Raw genomic sequence first — 17,911 nt, forward strand, 5'->3', positions numbered from 1 at the left:
TTCTTTGATATCCGGCAACATCATCCATCGGCTTCAACTGTACTTCTGCGTCTCAACATCTAGCATGGGGGTTGGCATTTCTGGAGTGGCAAAGCTCTCATGTCTGTTATCTGTGTTCCTAAGCTCATTTTCATCTGCAGGTAGGGGTTTCCTCTGGTCTTCAGCGGACACGGAATTTCAAAATCAGCTCGTTTTCAGCACCTCTCAGCAAAGGGCCCAATGTGCTGAAGAATGTGAGTGCTGGTGTGGAGGTGGTCAGGCCCCCACAGGCCCCTGAGATGCTCACTGGTCCATGTCTGATTTATCCTTGCAATTGCCACTGTCTTCTACAAAACAGGCACCAGGGAAATGTTTGGGAAGAAAACCAATCGACTGGCTCTGATTCCCATCAATTATGACTTCAGGTAACTTAAGATTTCTCTAACCAGCCCCTTCTGGTTTTTTTCCTGGCATCTAGAGGAAAGTGCAATCTTTACCAAAGTCACACACAAAAAGGACCACAGATCAGATTTCTTCACAACAGGATACTGGTAGAGGTGTGAAAGCAACTAATTTGCATATCAGGGGGGAGACTGGGTCGGGCTTTGCTGTTTATAGATACATATACACAGTGGGCTTCCGGTAGGCTCTGACAGGGGGAGCAGCCCCCACAGGGATTCAGTCTAAGACAGAATGTATACAAATATTAACAACAGAATACAATATCCTAGAGAAAGCCACCTATATTCTGGAAGTGGAAAGAAAATTCGGGACTGTTGGGACAGAGAGACCTGAAATGAAAAGACCAATGTACACGATGCTGGGGGAGAAGTGTGGCGTTTTCACACCTTTGAGCTCAGCAGATTCCAAACGAAGAGAGAAGCACAGTAAAGCTAAGACCCCACAGGCTGATAAAAAACAATACACGGTGGAATACAAACCGGGCAAGCATGCCCCCTGAAACAAGGGTCCAGGACTGCCGATCAACAGCTGGACAGGGATGGATGAAAAAGACACCAAAACTTTATATCGTTAAGCCCTCTTAAAAGAATTACGGCTTTTAAATTAATTTATTAATAAGAGCCAGAGATTTTTTTTTTTTACTTAGACAAATATATGCACATAAATACATGCACCCCTCCTCCCTCCCAAAGTTATTTAAGAATTATTGGAAATTGAAAATCGGTGATGTTTTACATGAAAAGAAAGTCAGCCCCTGGGCACACAGCCTAGAGGGAAAAGGACAACGAAGGAGCAGAACAAAGGAGGGGGTAGGAAACACCAACAGCACCATTTACAGTTTCTGTCAGTAAGAAAACATCTAAAACATTTTAGAAAGATTTCCATCACAAACATTTCAAGTAAAAACCCTTTGGTGCTTACGAGCTAGTCGTTCCCACAACCTGGCTCGGCTGCACCGCCCGGCGCACGAGGAGTCACTGCGCTGACGTCCACACGAGCGTCCTCCCAACAACACCAACACCAAACTAAAATCCACATCAACGTCCCCTTCGGCGCAGCTTCCCGGCTGGAGCCGTGTGCGCGGGGAGGGGCCCCAGGCCCTCGGGGTACTCACACGGAGCCACGTGCAGGGAGGAGGTCCCAGAAGCTCGCAGCGTTCCCACGGACGGCCTCACACTGCTCCCGGGAGAGGCCCCACGGTGCACGGACTACAGGCAGGGAGACAGGAGGGCCCACTCAGAAGCCCGCTGACCGGCACTGATTCTCCGAAGGTCGATGCTGATGTTCAACAGCAAGGATTCACCTTCGGGCCCGGGCCCGGGCCCGGCTCGTCGGAGGCGGCGGCCGCCCTCCGGCCACACGTGTGCCTCCTGTGGCCTCGTCCACAGACACTGGCTGCCCGTTTCATTCTTCACAGAACTGACCGCACACATTCCCGCGGGTGTCCGGAACCAGACCCCCATCTCACACAGCAAAGCTCTTCAGGCAGATGACAGTGAACTTAGAGTAAGGTTGACAGTTAAATTTAACTACGCTACTCAGTTCAACCACTTGGGAAGGTCCACGGACGACAGCTGGAGCCGAAGAAGGGACAGGGACAGCCGTCCCTCGGGAACTGGAGCTGGTCCCGGTGCGCCAGTGCGCACCCTGGCAGGACGGCGCCGCGCGTGCTGGGAACACTGGAAAGCAGAAGGACTCCCACCCTGCACGTGAGGGAAAGGACACCCAGAGGGGACCAAGTGGCCCGTCCAAGGCACTGAATGAGCGCACGAGCCAGGACTGAAACCCTGGCCCACCCCAGCCCCGACGTCAGCGCTCCGCCTACCACGCCGTCCCGCCGCCCAGGGCCGGCAGCAGTGTAGACCCTCACACCCCCACTGCACAGACTCGCAGGCAACCGACCGACTCAGAGTGGAAGGTTCGTCGCCTGAAAACAAGCATCGAAAATGCGCTGCCAATTCGTGGGAACTCTCACAACTAAGCAATCACCAAAGTATTTAACACCTCGTCAAAGATGTTTTCTCGTCGCACGTAAGAATTTAACTCCTTAAGAAACATAATTCTTGAGACTTTTTTTTTTTAAGTAATAAGTAGATTTGTTTCCAAAATAAACATCTCAGACACTAGACGCCAGGAAAAGCTAACTCCCCACGCGGTGGGAACTCTTCCCACTGTACACACACCCCGTGTGCTAACGGCTCTGCACAGCACAGGGTGGCGCCTGGGAAATGCATCTGCCCTGGACGCGGACATAATCCCAAGAGTTCCTTCCCGACCACGAGCAACATTTTCCTCTCCATCAGCCAGCAAGCTTGACGCCCTAACGCAGGGCTTTGGGGGAGATTTATGGTAAAACCTTTGCCCAAAAAGAGCAAAGCCACAGCCGCCTACAGGACTGTATTTGAAGAAACTACGTTCCACCAACCAGGAGCAACCTGTGAATGAGTGAGTGCCTATATATGGCGACAGTGTAACAGTGAGAGTAAATACAGGAGTGACAGTGCACCAGCACGATAACAGTATAGCAACAAGGCATAATGATAAAAATGGCTGTAGAGTGGGAAGGGTGAATACACGGGATTAAGATGTGGGGAAATCGGTACGTTGTCTTTTTTTTTTTTTAATGTTTATTTACTTTGAGGGATAGAGAGAGACAGAGTGTGAGTGGGAGAGGGGCAGAGAGAGGAGATACAGAACCCAAAGCAGGCTCCTGGCCTGTCAGCCAGGCACGGGGCTACAACTCATGAACCACGAGATCATGACCTGAGCTGAAGTCGGACACTTAACCGACTGAACCCCCCAGGTGCCCCTGGTACATCCTGCCTTTGACGTCTGCATGTAAACACAAAAACGGCCATGGCCAAGTACTCCAGCCAAGTCATCTATCCCTGTACAAAATTAAGACTTGGCATTTTTGGAAGCTCTCATTCCAGGGGCAGGAACTCTGCCCCTAGACAGCTTCTCATTCTGCCAAAGACGATTACCGCAAAGGAGAGTCAAGCAGGATCCACTTGGGACTTAACGACTGAGGACACCACGGGAAAAATAAAACAAAAAAGACTAATATTCTTTTTCTCTTGTAATTTAATTAAGAGTAAAGTGTTTTGACCTTCATTCTGTCGCTTCCATATTCTTCCCACTATTAACAACAACAGGCTCAAAACATAGCTACGATTTCAACTAACCTTCCTATGACGGAACGAAACTTTATCCCTTTGCCATGAAAGAAGTCTAAGCTGGACAAGTGAAAACTCCGAGTCCAAGACCATGTTTCAACACGTGTGGTTCTGATGCTTTCCCTCTCTTCCAGCCACAAACACAAGCGCCACTAACGCCATCCTGGAGAAACGATGCACCGGAGATGCGAACACGTCACGTGCCTACAAGGAAGGGTCCTCTGCGGCAGGGCCGACGCCAGGAGAGCCCAAGAGACAAGGCGCAGCGCAGCTTCTCCTGCCCACCGACCACAGACTCGACGGCACGAGCGGGCTGAAGCAGCGTTTCGGAATGTGTGCAACAGGGGCAGAGGCTTCAAGAGTTACTTGGATTAAAGTAAGCTCGCTCGCGGGGGGACATGCTTCTTCCTACCTCTTTGGATTCCTTTGTGTAACAGGCTCCAGCCATTCCTGTCCACCATGTCCACATCGGCTCCGTGACTAACCAGCGTGGCGGCGATGCTCTCCAGTCGCCGTGACAGGGCCAGGTCCAAGGGGAGGTGTCCGTTATGATCCGCTTCGTTCAGCTTCCCAGGGAGCTGCACAGGTAGGTTTGTAAATCAGCACCCGGCTGGCAGACCATACAAGCGATTTTAACGTCTGCCCACCGGACCCTTACACACCTTCTTTCACATAAATGCCAAATTCTAATGCCATTAACTGTTTGCTCGACAAATTCCACTGAACTGACCGCCTTCTGCCAGGCCTCCGAAGGGCACACGCCGTTCAGGGAGCACAGGATTAGTGGGGGTCACAGAGCGGACACAACACCATGGAAGACAACGCAGGGCCAAGAGGGAAAGGAGGACGGTGCGGGAGCAGCACAAAGGCCAGGGCAGAGGGCAGAGAGGATGGGAACAGCTAACGTGCTCGCAAAGACTACGGCTCCGTATGGAACTCCCCTCGCAGATACGGGACACCCACAGGCCAGCGCCCCTCACTGCCACCTTCACTTCTTCATTGGGCAGTGCAGTCCGCACAGTCACAGCCCCTGGAACCTGCATCACCGTCCGCAACAGAAGTGACTTTGCACGTGTCACTAAGATTGAGGACCCTGGAGTGGGGACCACATCCTCGACTACCTGTCAGATCCCACGTGTCCTTAAAAGTGAAAGAGGGGAGCGGAAGGGCAGACGAGACAGAGGTGACAGGAGGACTGGCTGTGCTGCCCCTGGCTCTGAGACGGGAGGGATGTGGTGGCCTCCAGAAGTCAAGAGAGCCCCAGGTTAAGCCAGCTGGTCCTACAACCACAAGGAAGTGAATTCTGTCAACACCCCCAAACAATCAGGAAATGGGACCCTCCCCTAGAGCCTCCTGCCGACAGCCGGGTTTGAGACAGGCGATGCCTGGACCGGGCTTCCAACCTGCAACGCCTGTAGGGTAACGCATCTGTACTGTTAACCACTAGCTTGTGGCAATTCCCTAGAGCAGCAAAAGAAAACAAAGGTGGATGTGGGTGCCCGGAAGGAAGTCAGGTACCGCTGCAGCCACTACCTCAACATGTGGACGTGGCTCTGCAAGCGGGCATGGGCAGAGGCTGGAAGATTTCTGAGGAGCGTAGCAGAAAAAGCGCAGACTGTGCTGAAGGGACTCCTGGGAGACACGTGCACATCAGAGAGTGCGCCGCTGAGGGCTCGGAGGGAGTGGGGGACGTTCAGAGAAAAACAAGCGACGTATGGTTTTCAGAAAAGGTAGGAAAAACGGAAAAAGCGGCTACGGTACCTGTGAGTCCATTTCAATTAGATACAGGAAGACCACATCCTCTCTCTCTACTTTGATAGCCTTATGCAACGGGTACTCAGTCTTGGATTTGATCATTTTGTACAACAACTGGGCACTCATGCTGCTGAAGTCCTCCTTCCGTAGGTCGTCCTGAGGACAGAAGGCCAGTGAAAAGCAGAACAGACCCAACAGACCAACAGCAACAACAACGGACGTTCTGACTTCCCGCGAGGCTGCTTTGCTCACAGCCCTCCATCTCTCACCCACCCAGTGGCTGGCGATAATTTCCGCACAGTAGTTCATCAGCGTGCCGGCACTCAGTTCCTCCGCGGTCTGATAGAAGCGAATACAGTTCCTGACGTTCACCAGAGACATGACACCCTTCTCACATCTACGAGAGAATGTTAGTGATGAACAGTGTCATTGGGACAAAGAGAGTCACAAGTTAGTAAACCAAAGCTGCAATCTGAGTCCCGGCCAGCCGTGTCCAATAACCCTGAAGTACAGGGAGAAGCAGAGGAGTGATGGATCGGTTCCAGCAGAGGTACCGTGTGTTAGAAGTACCAGCCTCTCATTGTATCACATTGACCGTTCTGGTCAGAATCAAAATAACCTCTGAATAGTCAACCCCAGCCCCCCAGCTGCCTCGAAAGTAATGCCATGGAACTCACTGATCATACACAGGCACCTGCAACATCACACACTCGATGGGTCACATTCGCTCCTTTGATATGTAACCGTATCGTGTGGACCCGCGCGCAGTTCCCACCAGCACATCTCCGTTACACGACCAGCAAGGCTTAGGATTAGCTGCAGACATGAGCTCTAGGCCTCGATAAGGATCCCCGGGAAGTCCCCCCTCCCGGAGGTGAACCATGTGGTATGTGAAGTATCACTCGGTAAAGCTGCTTTTAAAAAAGTTTTTTTTAACATTTATTGATTTTTGAGAGGCAGAGACAGTGTGAGTGGGGGAGGGGCAGAGAGAGAGGGAGACACAGAATCCGAAGCGGGCCCCGGGCTCCGAGCGGTCAGCCCAGAGCCCGACGCGGGGCTCCAACTCAGGGACCGTGAGATCGTGACCTGAGCCGAAGCCGGAAGCTCAACCGACTGAGCCACCCAGGCACCCCTCGATAAAGCTGCTTTTTACAACCCCACTTACCAAACAGATCCCGCAGGGGCACCTGGGAGGCTCAGTTGGTTAGGCATCCAGCTCTTGATTGCAGCTCAGGTCACGATCTCACGGTTTTTGAGTTTGAGCCCCAGGTCAGGTTCCACACTGCGGGTGCGGACCCTGCTTGGGATTCTCTTTCTTTACCCTTCCCGCCCCCACGCACACGCACTCTCTCTCTCCCAAAAATAAACACACACAGACACACACACACACACACACACAAATGGATCATGTACGTAGACAACTGAGTTTCATCAAGTACAACCTAGTCCACCCACAGAACACTGCAGTATACACACAATACACCCGTACTATACACACAGTACACACGCGGTTCACACACAGTATACTCACAGTACACACGCAGTACACATGTGGTACACACAGTATATATGTAGTACACAGAATACACACACAGTACACATGCAGTACACACAGCACACCCAGAGTATACCCAGTACACCCCAGTACACACAGTACATACGCAGTACACACAGAGTACACACGCAGTATACATGCAGTACACACCTAGTGCACACAGTATACAGTACACACACGGTACACACGCGGTACACACAGCACACCCAGAGTACACACATGCTACACCCATAGTACACACAGTACACACCCAGTACACACAGTACATATGCAGTACACAGTACATACGCAGTACACACAGAGTACATACATGGTACACATGCAGTACACACAGTACATCCAGAGTACATCCAATACACATGTAGCACACACAAGGTACACCCAGTACACACACAGTACACAAAGAATACACACAGTACACACACATTACACCCGTAGTACAAACAGTACACAGTACACACACAGCACACGCAGCCCACGCAGCACACACACAGTACACACAGTATACAGTACACCCAATACACATGCAGCACACACAGTACACACGCAGTATACATGCCGTACACACGCAGTACACACGCGGTACACACGCAAGCCCACACACAGTACACACAGTATACAGTACACCCAATACACATGCAGTACACACAGAGTACACACGCAGTATACACGCCGTACACACGCAGTACACACACAGTACACACGCAGTATACATGCCGTACACACACAGCCCACACACAGTACACACAGTATACAGTACACCCAATACACACGCAGTATACACGCTGTACACACGCAGCCCACACACAGTACACACAGTATACAGTACACCCAATACACACGCGGTACACAGAGTACACACGCAGTATACACGCCGTACACACACGGTACACACGCGGCACACACACAGTACACACTGTGTACTGAAGGAAGGAGGAAGGAATGAGGAACGATCTCACAGTCCTTCTCCATCCAGTAGTCGACGCAGGCGCCTGTTTCATTCCAAGACCAGCGCTTGAGTCCTTTGTTTCCAAGAGACATGATGACCTCGTGTAAAGAAGCATCTCCCCTCCAGGCACCCGGGCACTTTGTAAGCCCAACTGTCACGGCACCGAAACAAGTTACCGCGATGAGCAACCACGCTTCTTTGGGAGCCGCTAGCCACCGTCTGTGCTGTGTCTGCCCGTGCCCGTCGCACCTCAGCAAGGTCTGATCTGGCTGTGAAATCAGAGTGCCCCAGGGGCAAAGTCCTCTGTGGCACACGTATGGAACCTCTCGATTTTACGGCGGCAAGCACCCCGGACGGCCGCTCTAACGCTCAGCCTCAGGGAGCACGCACGTTTGCAGAGCCCTTTGCAAAGCACTTTCGCAGACAAATGCTGAGTCTGAAAATCCCACTCTCCTGCTCTCTATTGCCAAACGACATTTGTATCAGGAGACTCAAATGCGTCTCGTGGACACTGACGTTTCCTTACAACTGGCAGACGCTTCATTTCCGCCTAACTCTGGGATCTCCAGAAAGCCAGCCACTATTTGGATGGCCTAGAACTAGTAACTGACACGATTTACACAGCTAAAGACCATGTTATCTTATTTAAAAATTCAGATCCTCAATGCATGTCTTCTCTTGCAAAAGTACGGAGACAAACTTTCCTCCGGAGGAATTTTGTGGTTGTTAATACGTGTTTTTCATTTTACAGCACAGAAAAGGATACAGATGCAGAAAAGCAGACTATTTTTAAAGTACAAAATCAAGCATATATTTCAGCATCTCACAAACTCCTGTCTACTTTCAGCACCACTCCCACATGCACGAATAGGAGATGTGGAAAACGTACTGACAGGAGAAACAACAAAGCACTGCCTGGTGGAATTACAGGTGACTTCTGTATTTCCCAAACGACACACACTGAGCTTGTATTTCAGTCAGGAAAACAATGATTATATTAACTGTCAATTTCTGGCATATACTATGAATTCTTCCTTAAAAAAAGTATCTTTCTGATAACACTTCCCCCCAAAACTTCCTTTTCATCAAATGCATGACAGCATTCCCAACCCTCCAAGATCCCTACGTTACAAAACCAAGCAACCGCTGCCCCACACAGAACTGCACACACTTGCGACATCCCCAATCCCTGCACTACCTGGGACGTGTGATTTCCCCTGCGCACAGCAGTGGGCGCTCTGCGACCTTTTAAGAGCCCATGCTGGACCCCACGCTTCCGAGTCTGGCAGCCCAGCCCTCCACAAAGCCACGACAGATAAAACTCAATGCCCACGTCCAACAATACAAAATTGAGCATCTGGTAATACTGATGGTAAAGAAGCCTAAGCCAGTCAATTAGCAACAAATATTTTAATTGAAGAATCCGTCACACTGATTACAGGTGTCTACACTACTCCAACCCCAGGACATTTTTATCAAAGCAATTTAATTTACAAGCAAGTTTGACAAGATCAATGGAAAAAAGCTCACGAGATCTAGAAAACAAAAAAAAGGATACGAATCACATTTGGTCTAGTTAAAACCATTCCCAGGTCCCCCTGAGACGCTGCAACATGCCGACAAACGGAACAGCTCTTCGCGAGGCCCCCACGGTCAGGCTGGCTTCGCTGACCTAACACCGCACGTGCCTACAAAGCCTAGACCTGTTTGGGGTTTCTAGTAACTGGACTTAGACAGTAGAATGCTCATAAGCTGACCTCAGGCACCCAGGGTTAGGAGGAACCTGTGCACCAACTCGCATGGGCAGGTGGGCCCGGAGCACCAGCCCCGCAGGGCAAATAGCAGGCTGTCAGCTAAAACCACGGCCTCGCTCACCCGGGAGAAAAGCCATTCCTGCAACCCCCAAGAGAATACACAAGCTCACTAAACGGTATAAAAGACACTCCACCAGCCAAACTGACCACCAAGGGGCACATCCCCAACAGAAACTAAAACTAAAGGGCATTTTGCCTGACATCACTTGGGGTGACGTTTGTTACCCGTTGCTCGAGAAGGCCAACTTGGGAGAGCAGCAGAGAAAATGCAATATAAAAAACACAGACTACCTCCTTGGGAACCTAAAAAGCAGGAATAAATGAAGAGCCCCAAAACACTGGCTACGAAACCGCCTGAACGGTATACTTGTGTATTAACTTAGGCATTAATGTGTTTCTTTTTTTTCTTTTTAATGTTTTTATTTGTTTTTGAGAGAGAAAGTGAGAGCTCACGCGCACGCGCGCGCACACACACACACACACACACACACACACACACACACACACGTGAGCAGGGGAGGGGCAAAAAGGGGGGGACAGAGATCTGAAGCCGGCTCTGCGCTGGCAGCACAGAGCCTGACGTGGGGCTCGGACTCACAAACTGCGAGATCGTGACCTGAGCCGAAGTTGGACGCTCAACAGACTGAGCCAGCCACCCGGGCACCCCGACTTAGGCGCTAATGTGTTTCTAACACAAGGAACATGACCAAGAACTTCACCCAAGGCCCTATATTATTACAAAGTAGAATAAATGTCACAGGAAGTGATACGGGAGGGAAAGCTGAGCATTTGGACACCGTAATCTCTCTTATATTCTTTACGTAATATACACACAATTATGTAATCTCAGGTTAAAAAAAAAAAATCAGTGAAAGGAAAGAGAATACCTAAAGCTTTGGCAGAATTTAGCTTACAAGAACACAAAGCAAGGGAGGTGAAGTCCTCTCCCCACTACTGCTTTCAGAGGAACACCTTGCAAAAGTTATTTACATTAGCAGAGCTTGGCATAATTCAAGCTCAACCACCACCACCGGGGGCGCGTGACCAGCTCAGCCGGGACTTGCCTCTCCCTGAGGAGCTGCAGCTGAAAGCGATTAGCCAGTTTCATTAGCTCAGTGAGGAACACGTCGTCGTCTCCGAACTCCAGCTCGTCCGTGTAGACCCAGCGGAGCATCGTCCTGGTCACCTCAGGGTTAGCATCTGGGGAGGGAAAGAGAGAGGCTGAAATACAACACACCGATGGCGCACTGAAGCCTTGAGCCTACTGGAGGGTCCCTAAACCCTGAGGCTAATAAAGCAAATAAAGCAAATGCTGGTACCCTCCGCTCACATAAATATCATGCCGCCATCAAAAATGGCAATTAAGCATTCTGGGCAGCATCTGACTCCAGAAAAATGTTGTTTTGCGAAGGGAAGGAAGTAGGAGACGTGAACTACTAAAGATGTAAGTCAAATAAGTTGGGGGACATATTTTAAACATATCACAAAGAGCTTACATTCCAAGAAAGATCTTACAAATAAACACGAAAAGATGGGGGTGCCTGGGTGGCTCAGTCAGTTGAGTGTCCGACTCCTGATTTCGCTGCAGGTCACGATCTCATGATCTCATGTTTTGTGGGATCAAACCCCGCGTCAGGCTCCGCGCTGACAGTGCGGAGCCTGCTTGGGGTGATCCCTCTCCCTCTCTGTCACCCCCACCCCTCAAAATAAATAAGTAATTTTTAACAAAACATAAAAGGATGGACAACCAACAGGAAAATGGGCAATGGACAGAAGTGGTAATTCACAAAGATAAGTAAACATGCTCAGTAAACCTTACCAGTAACTACAAACACAAATTTAAACTACAATACATTTTTTCCATCTCTCAGCAAGCAAAGATTCTTAAAAATGTGTAAACTGTTACACAGGAATTATACACACAGGTTAGGATAATCCTAATAACTGAGCAAATACAGAGAAATATATGCAATAAGACAGTCAACACAGTATTATTTTTAATAGCAAAAAACTGGAACAAGAATCTGAAGAGTCCAACACTGGAAAGCTAATCATTATGGTATTAATACTCAAAACGGAAAATTTTGCATCAATTAAAATTACTTAGATCTGTATTCAACCTAAAAAAAATACTCACTATATTGGTTTAAAAAAGAAAGCTAAAGGGGCGCCTGGGTGGCTCAGTCGGTTAAGTGACTGGCTTTGACTCAGGTCATGACCACACGTTTTGTGGGTTCGAGCCCCGTGTCAGGCTCTGTGCTGCACACTTGCTCGAGGCCTGGAGCCTGCTTCAGATTCTGTGTCTCCTTCTCTCTCTGCCCCTGCCCTGCTTGTGCTCTGTCTCACTCTGTCTCTAATAAATAATAAATAAATGTAAAAAAAAAAATAAAAATAAAAAAGAAAGCTAAAAATACATGTAGTAAATCTCATTTTTTTTGCAATATATGTGTGTGTATATTTGTTTGAATATGCATATACACATACACATACACATACGGCTTTGGGGCTCGCCCACTCATGCTAACCAGGTCCAAGCCCACTCACCCTCTAAGGTCAGACAAGACTGAGGACATCCAGGGAGGTATGGCCACAAACAGACTATCAACCTATTTTCTTAAAGTAATCTCTACCCCCCAGTGTGGGGCTTGAACTCACAACTCCAAGGTCAAGAATCACACGCTCCACCGACTGAGCTGGACAGGTGTCTATCTACTGAGACAATAGAACGACAGACTAAGATAACCCTGGTAGAACCTATGACTAACTTTTCTTTGAGATTATTTTTCATTTTCCTGATTTTTAATGAACATGCATTACTTGTATAATTTTTTAAAATAAAAGACTCTACAGAAACTTGGGGAAACTCTTGGGATGAAAACTGTAGTATAAAATATCTAAAACTATGATTTCCACTAGAGGCAAGCCTTGATTAGAGTAAGGGCAGTGGAGATGAGAGGTCATTAAAATCATGGTGGTCCTCAGCTAGCAGAACCAGCACTACCCGTGAACTTGCCGGAAGCTCCTGGGCCCTGCCCAGACCTGCTGAGCCGGAAAGTCTGGGGAGGGGCCAGCATCTGGCTTTTATTTAACAAGTCCTCCGTGTGATTCTGGCTGGCTAAAGGTTAAGGAATCAGAGCTCTGTTCTTGACTGTCTAGGAAAGGTGCAGCAAAAGCCAGGAACCTCTTATTAACTTGGTAATTAGGCAACAAATGATTAGCGCTTATTAACCCCTTCTCTTCCAAATACAGGAGGAGAGGGCTGAAGGGGGCAATGCCGCATGGAACCAGAGGCTCCTGACTTCTTTGCTCCACACTGATTTACCCATCATTCCCTAAAACAGCCTGATATGGAAAGGAAAAAAAAAAAGGCATAATGAAAAAAAATTGTGGGGTACCTGCGTGGCTCAGATGGTTAAGCGTCCCAACTCTTGATTTCAGCTCATGTCATGAGCTCGCAGTTCGTGGGATCGAGCCCCACAACGGGCTCTGCACTGACAGCACGGAGCCTGCTTGGGATTCTCTCCCCGTCTCTCTCTTCCTCCCCTTCTCATACATGCTCTCGTGCTCTCTCTTCCTCTCCCAAAATAAATAAACATTAAAAAATTAAAAAAAAAAAAGAATTGAAAAAGAAAAAAAAAATCTGAAAGAAAATACACCCCGGGGCACCTGGCTGGCTCAGCTTGTGGGGTGTGTGACTCATGATCACAGGGTCATAGGTTCAAGCCCTATGCTGGGTGTAAAGATTACTTAAAAAAATAAAATCTTAAAAAAAAAGAAGAGGGGCGCCTGGGTGGCTCAGTCGGTTAAGCGTCCGACGTCGGCTCAGGTCATGATCTCACGGTTCGTGGGTCTGAGTCCCGTGTTGGGCTCTGAGCTGGAGCCTGCTTCAGATTCTGTCTCCTCTCTCTGTCCCTCCCCAACTCACATGTGCGTTCTGTCTCTCTCTCTCTCAAAAAGAAATGTTTAAAAAAAAAAAAAGAAAGAAAAAAACATGCCAAAATTCTAACCATGATTACGTTACAGTTTATTTTTTCCTTTCTCTCTTACCTGGTAAAGGAATGATAGCACTTTTAAGATGTTTTGGGAGAAAAAACATTTTTAAATCACATGAAAATCTAATTAGATTTACTTAATCTACCTGAAGAAGTCCTTCAACTATGTCTGAAGTATTCCGAAGCAGCATCAGCTTCTAGGCTGGCTTCGTAAACTGGGCTTAACAGGCCGGCGGGCTCTTCAAGGAAAGACGTGTGGGCCATGCGATCTGTCGAGAGTCGCCGGCGTGCTGGATCCGCATCCCCACTGCCTTCACACAGCCTCGCTGCACACGACAGCTCAGCCTCCCGACCAGAGCCCAAACACGGCCTCGAACCTCCCTGTGGTAATTCGATTCTGCTTTGAAGTTTGGCTGGTCTCCTTTAATAACCCTCCCTCAATCGTCCGAACCACTAAACCCGACAGCTGATGAACCAAAACCCAAACAATTTTCTTAAAACCCACAATCAGCAGGCATTTCCTGGGTGCCCTCAAAATTTCACACGAAGTAAAGTTCAAGTGATCTCCGAGTGTTCCCAGTCTGGCCCTGACTCTTTGCTCAGTCTGCAAACTACACTGGAAACAGATCCACGCTGAGGCTGGGACAGAGCAGCGGTGGTGCGGGGTGGGCCCTGCGACCCGCACGGCAAACCTGCCCCTAGAGCCACTCACCCCTGGGCAGGCCCAGCACACAGGCTGCTGAAACGGTGACCGCACGCGCGAAACTTCTGACCTCACGGCAGTCCAGGCGCAGAGCCACACTTTGTAGAGAACTGGAGATTTTCTATGTGGCCCCGTTTTTTTGTTTTGATTTGATTTTAAATAAATGTTTTAGAAGACATTTGGAAAGAATGGGAATAAACTTGTCAGTAGGCAATTAGCCATTAAATGAAGCACATTGAGGGAATTAATTTCGTTACTTAAATCCGGTATTTAATCTGTAAAAAACTGGGGCTCCCGGGCGGCTCAGTCCATTACGAGGCAGACTCTCAATTTCGGCTCAGGTCACGATCTCACAGATCATTCAGTGAGTTTGAGCCCCGCGGCCGATTGTGCGGACAGTGTGGAGCCTCCTTGGGATTCTCTCTCTCCCTCCCCCAAGCTCTCTCCATCTCTCAAAATAAACTTTAAAAAAAACGGCCAAGTGTTTTGAATATCCTCCTCCTATGACTCCAACTGAACTGTCTTCAACTTGACAACTATTTTTACTTCATTTACTTTACCCAAGTTTTTGATTCATAAAATTACAAAATTGTGATAGACTGCATCTTTCATCAGTAAAAGCATCCTCTTTAAAAAAATTTTTTAAGTTTATTTATTTTTGACAGAGACAGAGTATAAGCACGAGCTGGGGAGGTGCAGAAAGAGAGACAGAGACACAGAATCCGAAGCAGGCTCCAGGCTCTGAGCTGTCAGCACAGAGCCTGACACGGGGCTCGAACTCACGAACTGTGAGATCATGACCTGGGCCAATGTCAGAAGCTTAACCGATTGAGCCACCAAGGTGCCCCAGTAAAAGCATCCTCTTTAGTCACTTTAACCATATACGCTTAACTATAATTTCTTGGAAATAAACTCCAAACCATACTTGTAAATAATCCCTGTGTCAAAAGTAATAAAAGTTTACACGTCCTAGTTCTGTCATGGCAGGGTAACAACCTGTCCTATTTTAACTGATTATAGCTAAAAACTCTAGACAGAGCACCAGAAAACGGTCACCTGAGGGTTCGGAAAAGCACACAAAATTGTACAACTGCAGAGAGAGGCCAAACGTGAAGAGGCAACAGCCCTGGATGAGTGTCGCCATGTTTTCCCTATGGTTTTGCCTTGAGGACAGACCCCAGTCAGAGATCAACACTGGTGCGGTAAGCATGTGGACCCCTGACCCTCTATCACAAACACCCTCTTTCTGGCCAGATGCAGTCGGAAAAGGGGCCCAGGGGAGCAGAGGAGTAAGGGGGATCCAGTTCTGCATATGAATGCACACGGCCTTGGGCTCCCCTGGGAGCACGGATGGCCCAGCCCAGCTTCAAGAACTGAAGTGAGATTTGAGCCACTGCCCACAAAAGGTGGGGCGGGGCGACTTTCAGTCTGCAGCTAAGGAGAGCCAGTATTTTCCAGAGGACGATACAGGACCCAGAGCCTACGAAATATAACCACAATGTCTGGGATACAATCCAAATCATTTGATATAGGAAAAAAAAAAAAATCAAGAAAATATGACCATTTCTCAAGGGAAGAGACAACATATTCTAACCCCAAGATGACCCAGATATTGAATTTACCAAAGACATGAAAATATCTGGGATAACTATGCTCCAGAAGGTAAAGGAAAACACACTTAAAAATCTTAGAAATTTTCAGCATATAAACTATAAAAAGAACAAACGGAAATTATAGGATGAAAAACACACATATTTAATTGAAAACTCAATGTCCTTAACAGCAGAATGAAAATGGCAACAGAAAAGTCAGCAAACTTGAACACAGACCAACAGAAATTATCCTGTCTGAAGAACAGAGAAAAATAAAATTGGGAGGGAAAAAAAGAGCATCGAGGAGACCTGGTCTCGTGTGTGTGTCACTGGAGCCTCAGAGGAGAGAATGAAGAGATGAAGGAAGAAAAATGTTTGAATAGATGATGGTCAAGAATATTCCAAAAAAAAAAAAAAAAAAGACTATTCCAAATTCAGTGACAGACATGAGGTTTTACATTTAAAATCAAGAAACTCTAGGGGCACCTGTTTGGCTCAGTCGGTTGGGCGTCCGACTTCGGCTCCGGTCATGATCTCAAGGTTTGTGGGTTCCAGCCACGCGCTGGGCTCTGCACTGACAGCACGGAGTCTGCTTGGGATGCTCTCTCCCTCTCTCTTTGCCCCATCCCTGCTAGTGCTCTTTCTCTCTCTCTCTCAAATAAATAAACAAACTCAAAAAAAGAAAAGGAAAGGAAAGGAAAGGAAAGGAAAGGAAAGGAAAGGAAAGGAAAGGAAAGGAAAGGAAAGGAAAGGAAAGGAAAGGAAAGGAAAAAAGAAAAGAAAAGAAAAGAAAAGAAAAGAAAAGAAAAGAAAGAAAGAAAGAAAGAAAGAAAGAAAAAGAAAGAAAGAAAAAGAAAGAAAGAAAGAAAGAAAGAAAGAAAGAAAGAAAGAAAGAAAGAAAGAAAGAAAGAAAGAAAAATGAAAGCAAAGGAGAGATATCCTCGGACGAGGGAAGAGTCTCACTGACGGACCTGGTCTAGAAGAAATGTTAAAGGAAATTCTTGAGGGTGAAGGGACATGATCCCAGATGGAAACATGGATCTTGATGAATGAAGGAAGAACTAAAGAAATGGAAATATCTGAGCAAATATAAACTTCTTACTCCTAAGTCTGCTGAAAAACATACCACTGTTCACAGTGGGGTTTTCAACGTTTGCCCACAGGACACGTGTGACAGCTGTAAGTAAAGGTCCGTGGTAAAGGCATTAATGGGACCGGTATGGTTGCACAAGTTTCACACTTTACCTGATGTAGTACAAACAGACTATAAATCCTCCACACAAAGTGAGGGGCGTATGTGAGCCCTGCAGGAGTTCCCAACGAGGGCCGAGTCTGCCCTCCGAGGGATGTCTCACAGCGTCCAGTGGTGTTTCTGGTTATCAAAACTGGGGGAGTAGAACTGTCATCAAGAGGGTAGAGACCAAGGGTCCTACTAACTATCCCACAATGCACAGGAAGACTGCCACAACAAAGACTTAAACAGCCCCAAATCTCAATAATGCTGAGGCTGAGGAACTCGGCCCTGGATCAATCACTAAACAACAATACAAACAGAGGCAGTCAAGAAGTCAACAAATTTGAATAGAATACTAAATGTCCAAATTATCCACAAGAAGCAAGAAAATGAGAACCGTGGAGAACAGGAGAAAAGATGGGACAAACAAAACGAATCAAATGGTAGTCTTCTTCATAAAAATAATGACATTAATATTAGCGGTCTAAGCACTCCACTTAAAAAGCAGAGATAAAAAGGCAAGCCCTCATGCGACGCTGCCCAGAGGACACATGGAAATATAAAGACACAGCTGAGGTGAAAGCAAAACAAATACAAAAAGATACACCATGTGAACAGTAAGTATAAGGAGACCAGAGGGACCATTCCACATCGGAAGTAGATCTCATGACATAGAGCATCACCAGAAATGAAAACTATC

At 47.8% G+C, this 17,911-nt stretch overlaps 1 protein-coding gene across 6 annotated transcripts in view; it reads right to left on the minus strand.

Moving 5' to 3' along the window:
* The window catches only part of ANKFY1 (ankyrin repeat and FYVE domain containing 1), an 80,548-nt gene that overhangs the window by 28,628 nt on the left and 34,009 nt on the right, over positions 1–17,911 (minus strand). For 5 of the 6 annotated variants that reach the window (XR_006210934.1, XM_042965375.1, XM_042965379.1 and 2 more), the window contains exons 4-7: positions 10,755–10,890; positions 5,646–5,769; positions 5,379–5,528; positions 4,030–4,195 (exon numbers count right to left, since the gene is read on the minus strand). Coding sequence is in view for 5 of the 6 variants with exons in the window: in XM_042965375.1 (XP_042821309.1) it covers positions 4,030–4,195; positions 5,379–5,528; positions 5,646–5,769; positions 10,755–10,890 (576 nt within the window). In the remaining variant the exon portion in view is untranslated. Of the gene's footprint in view, positions 1–4,029; positions 4,196–5,378; positions 5,529–5,645; positions 5,770–10,754; positions 10,891–13,828; positions 14,518–17,911 lie in introns of those variants that run through there. The other variant, XM_042965378.1, reaches the window with a different exon arrangement.

Source organism: Panthera tigris, chromosome E1 (assembly GCF_018350195.1).
Source record: "Panthera tigris isolate Pti1 chromosome E1, P.tigris_Pti1_mat1.1, whole genome shotgun sequence".
In the NCBI taxonomy this organism is placed as follows: Eukaryota; Metazoa; Chordata; class Mammalia; order Carnivora; family Felidae; genus Panthera; species Panthera tigris.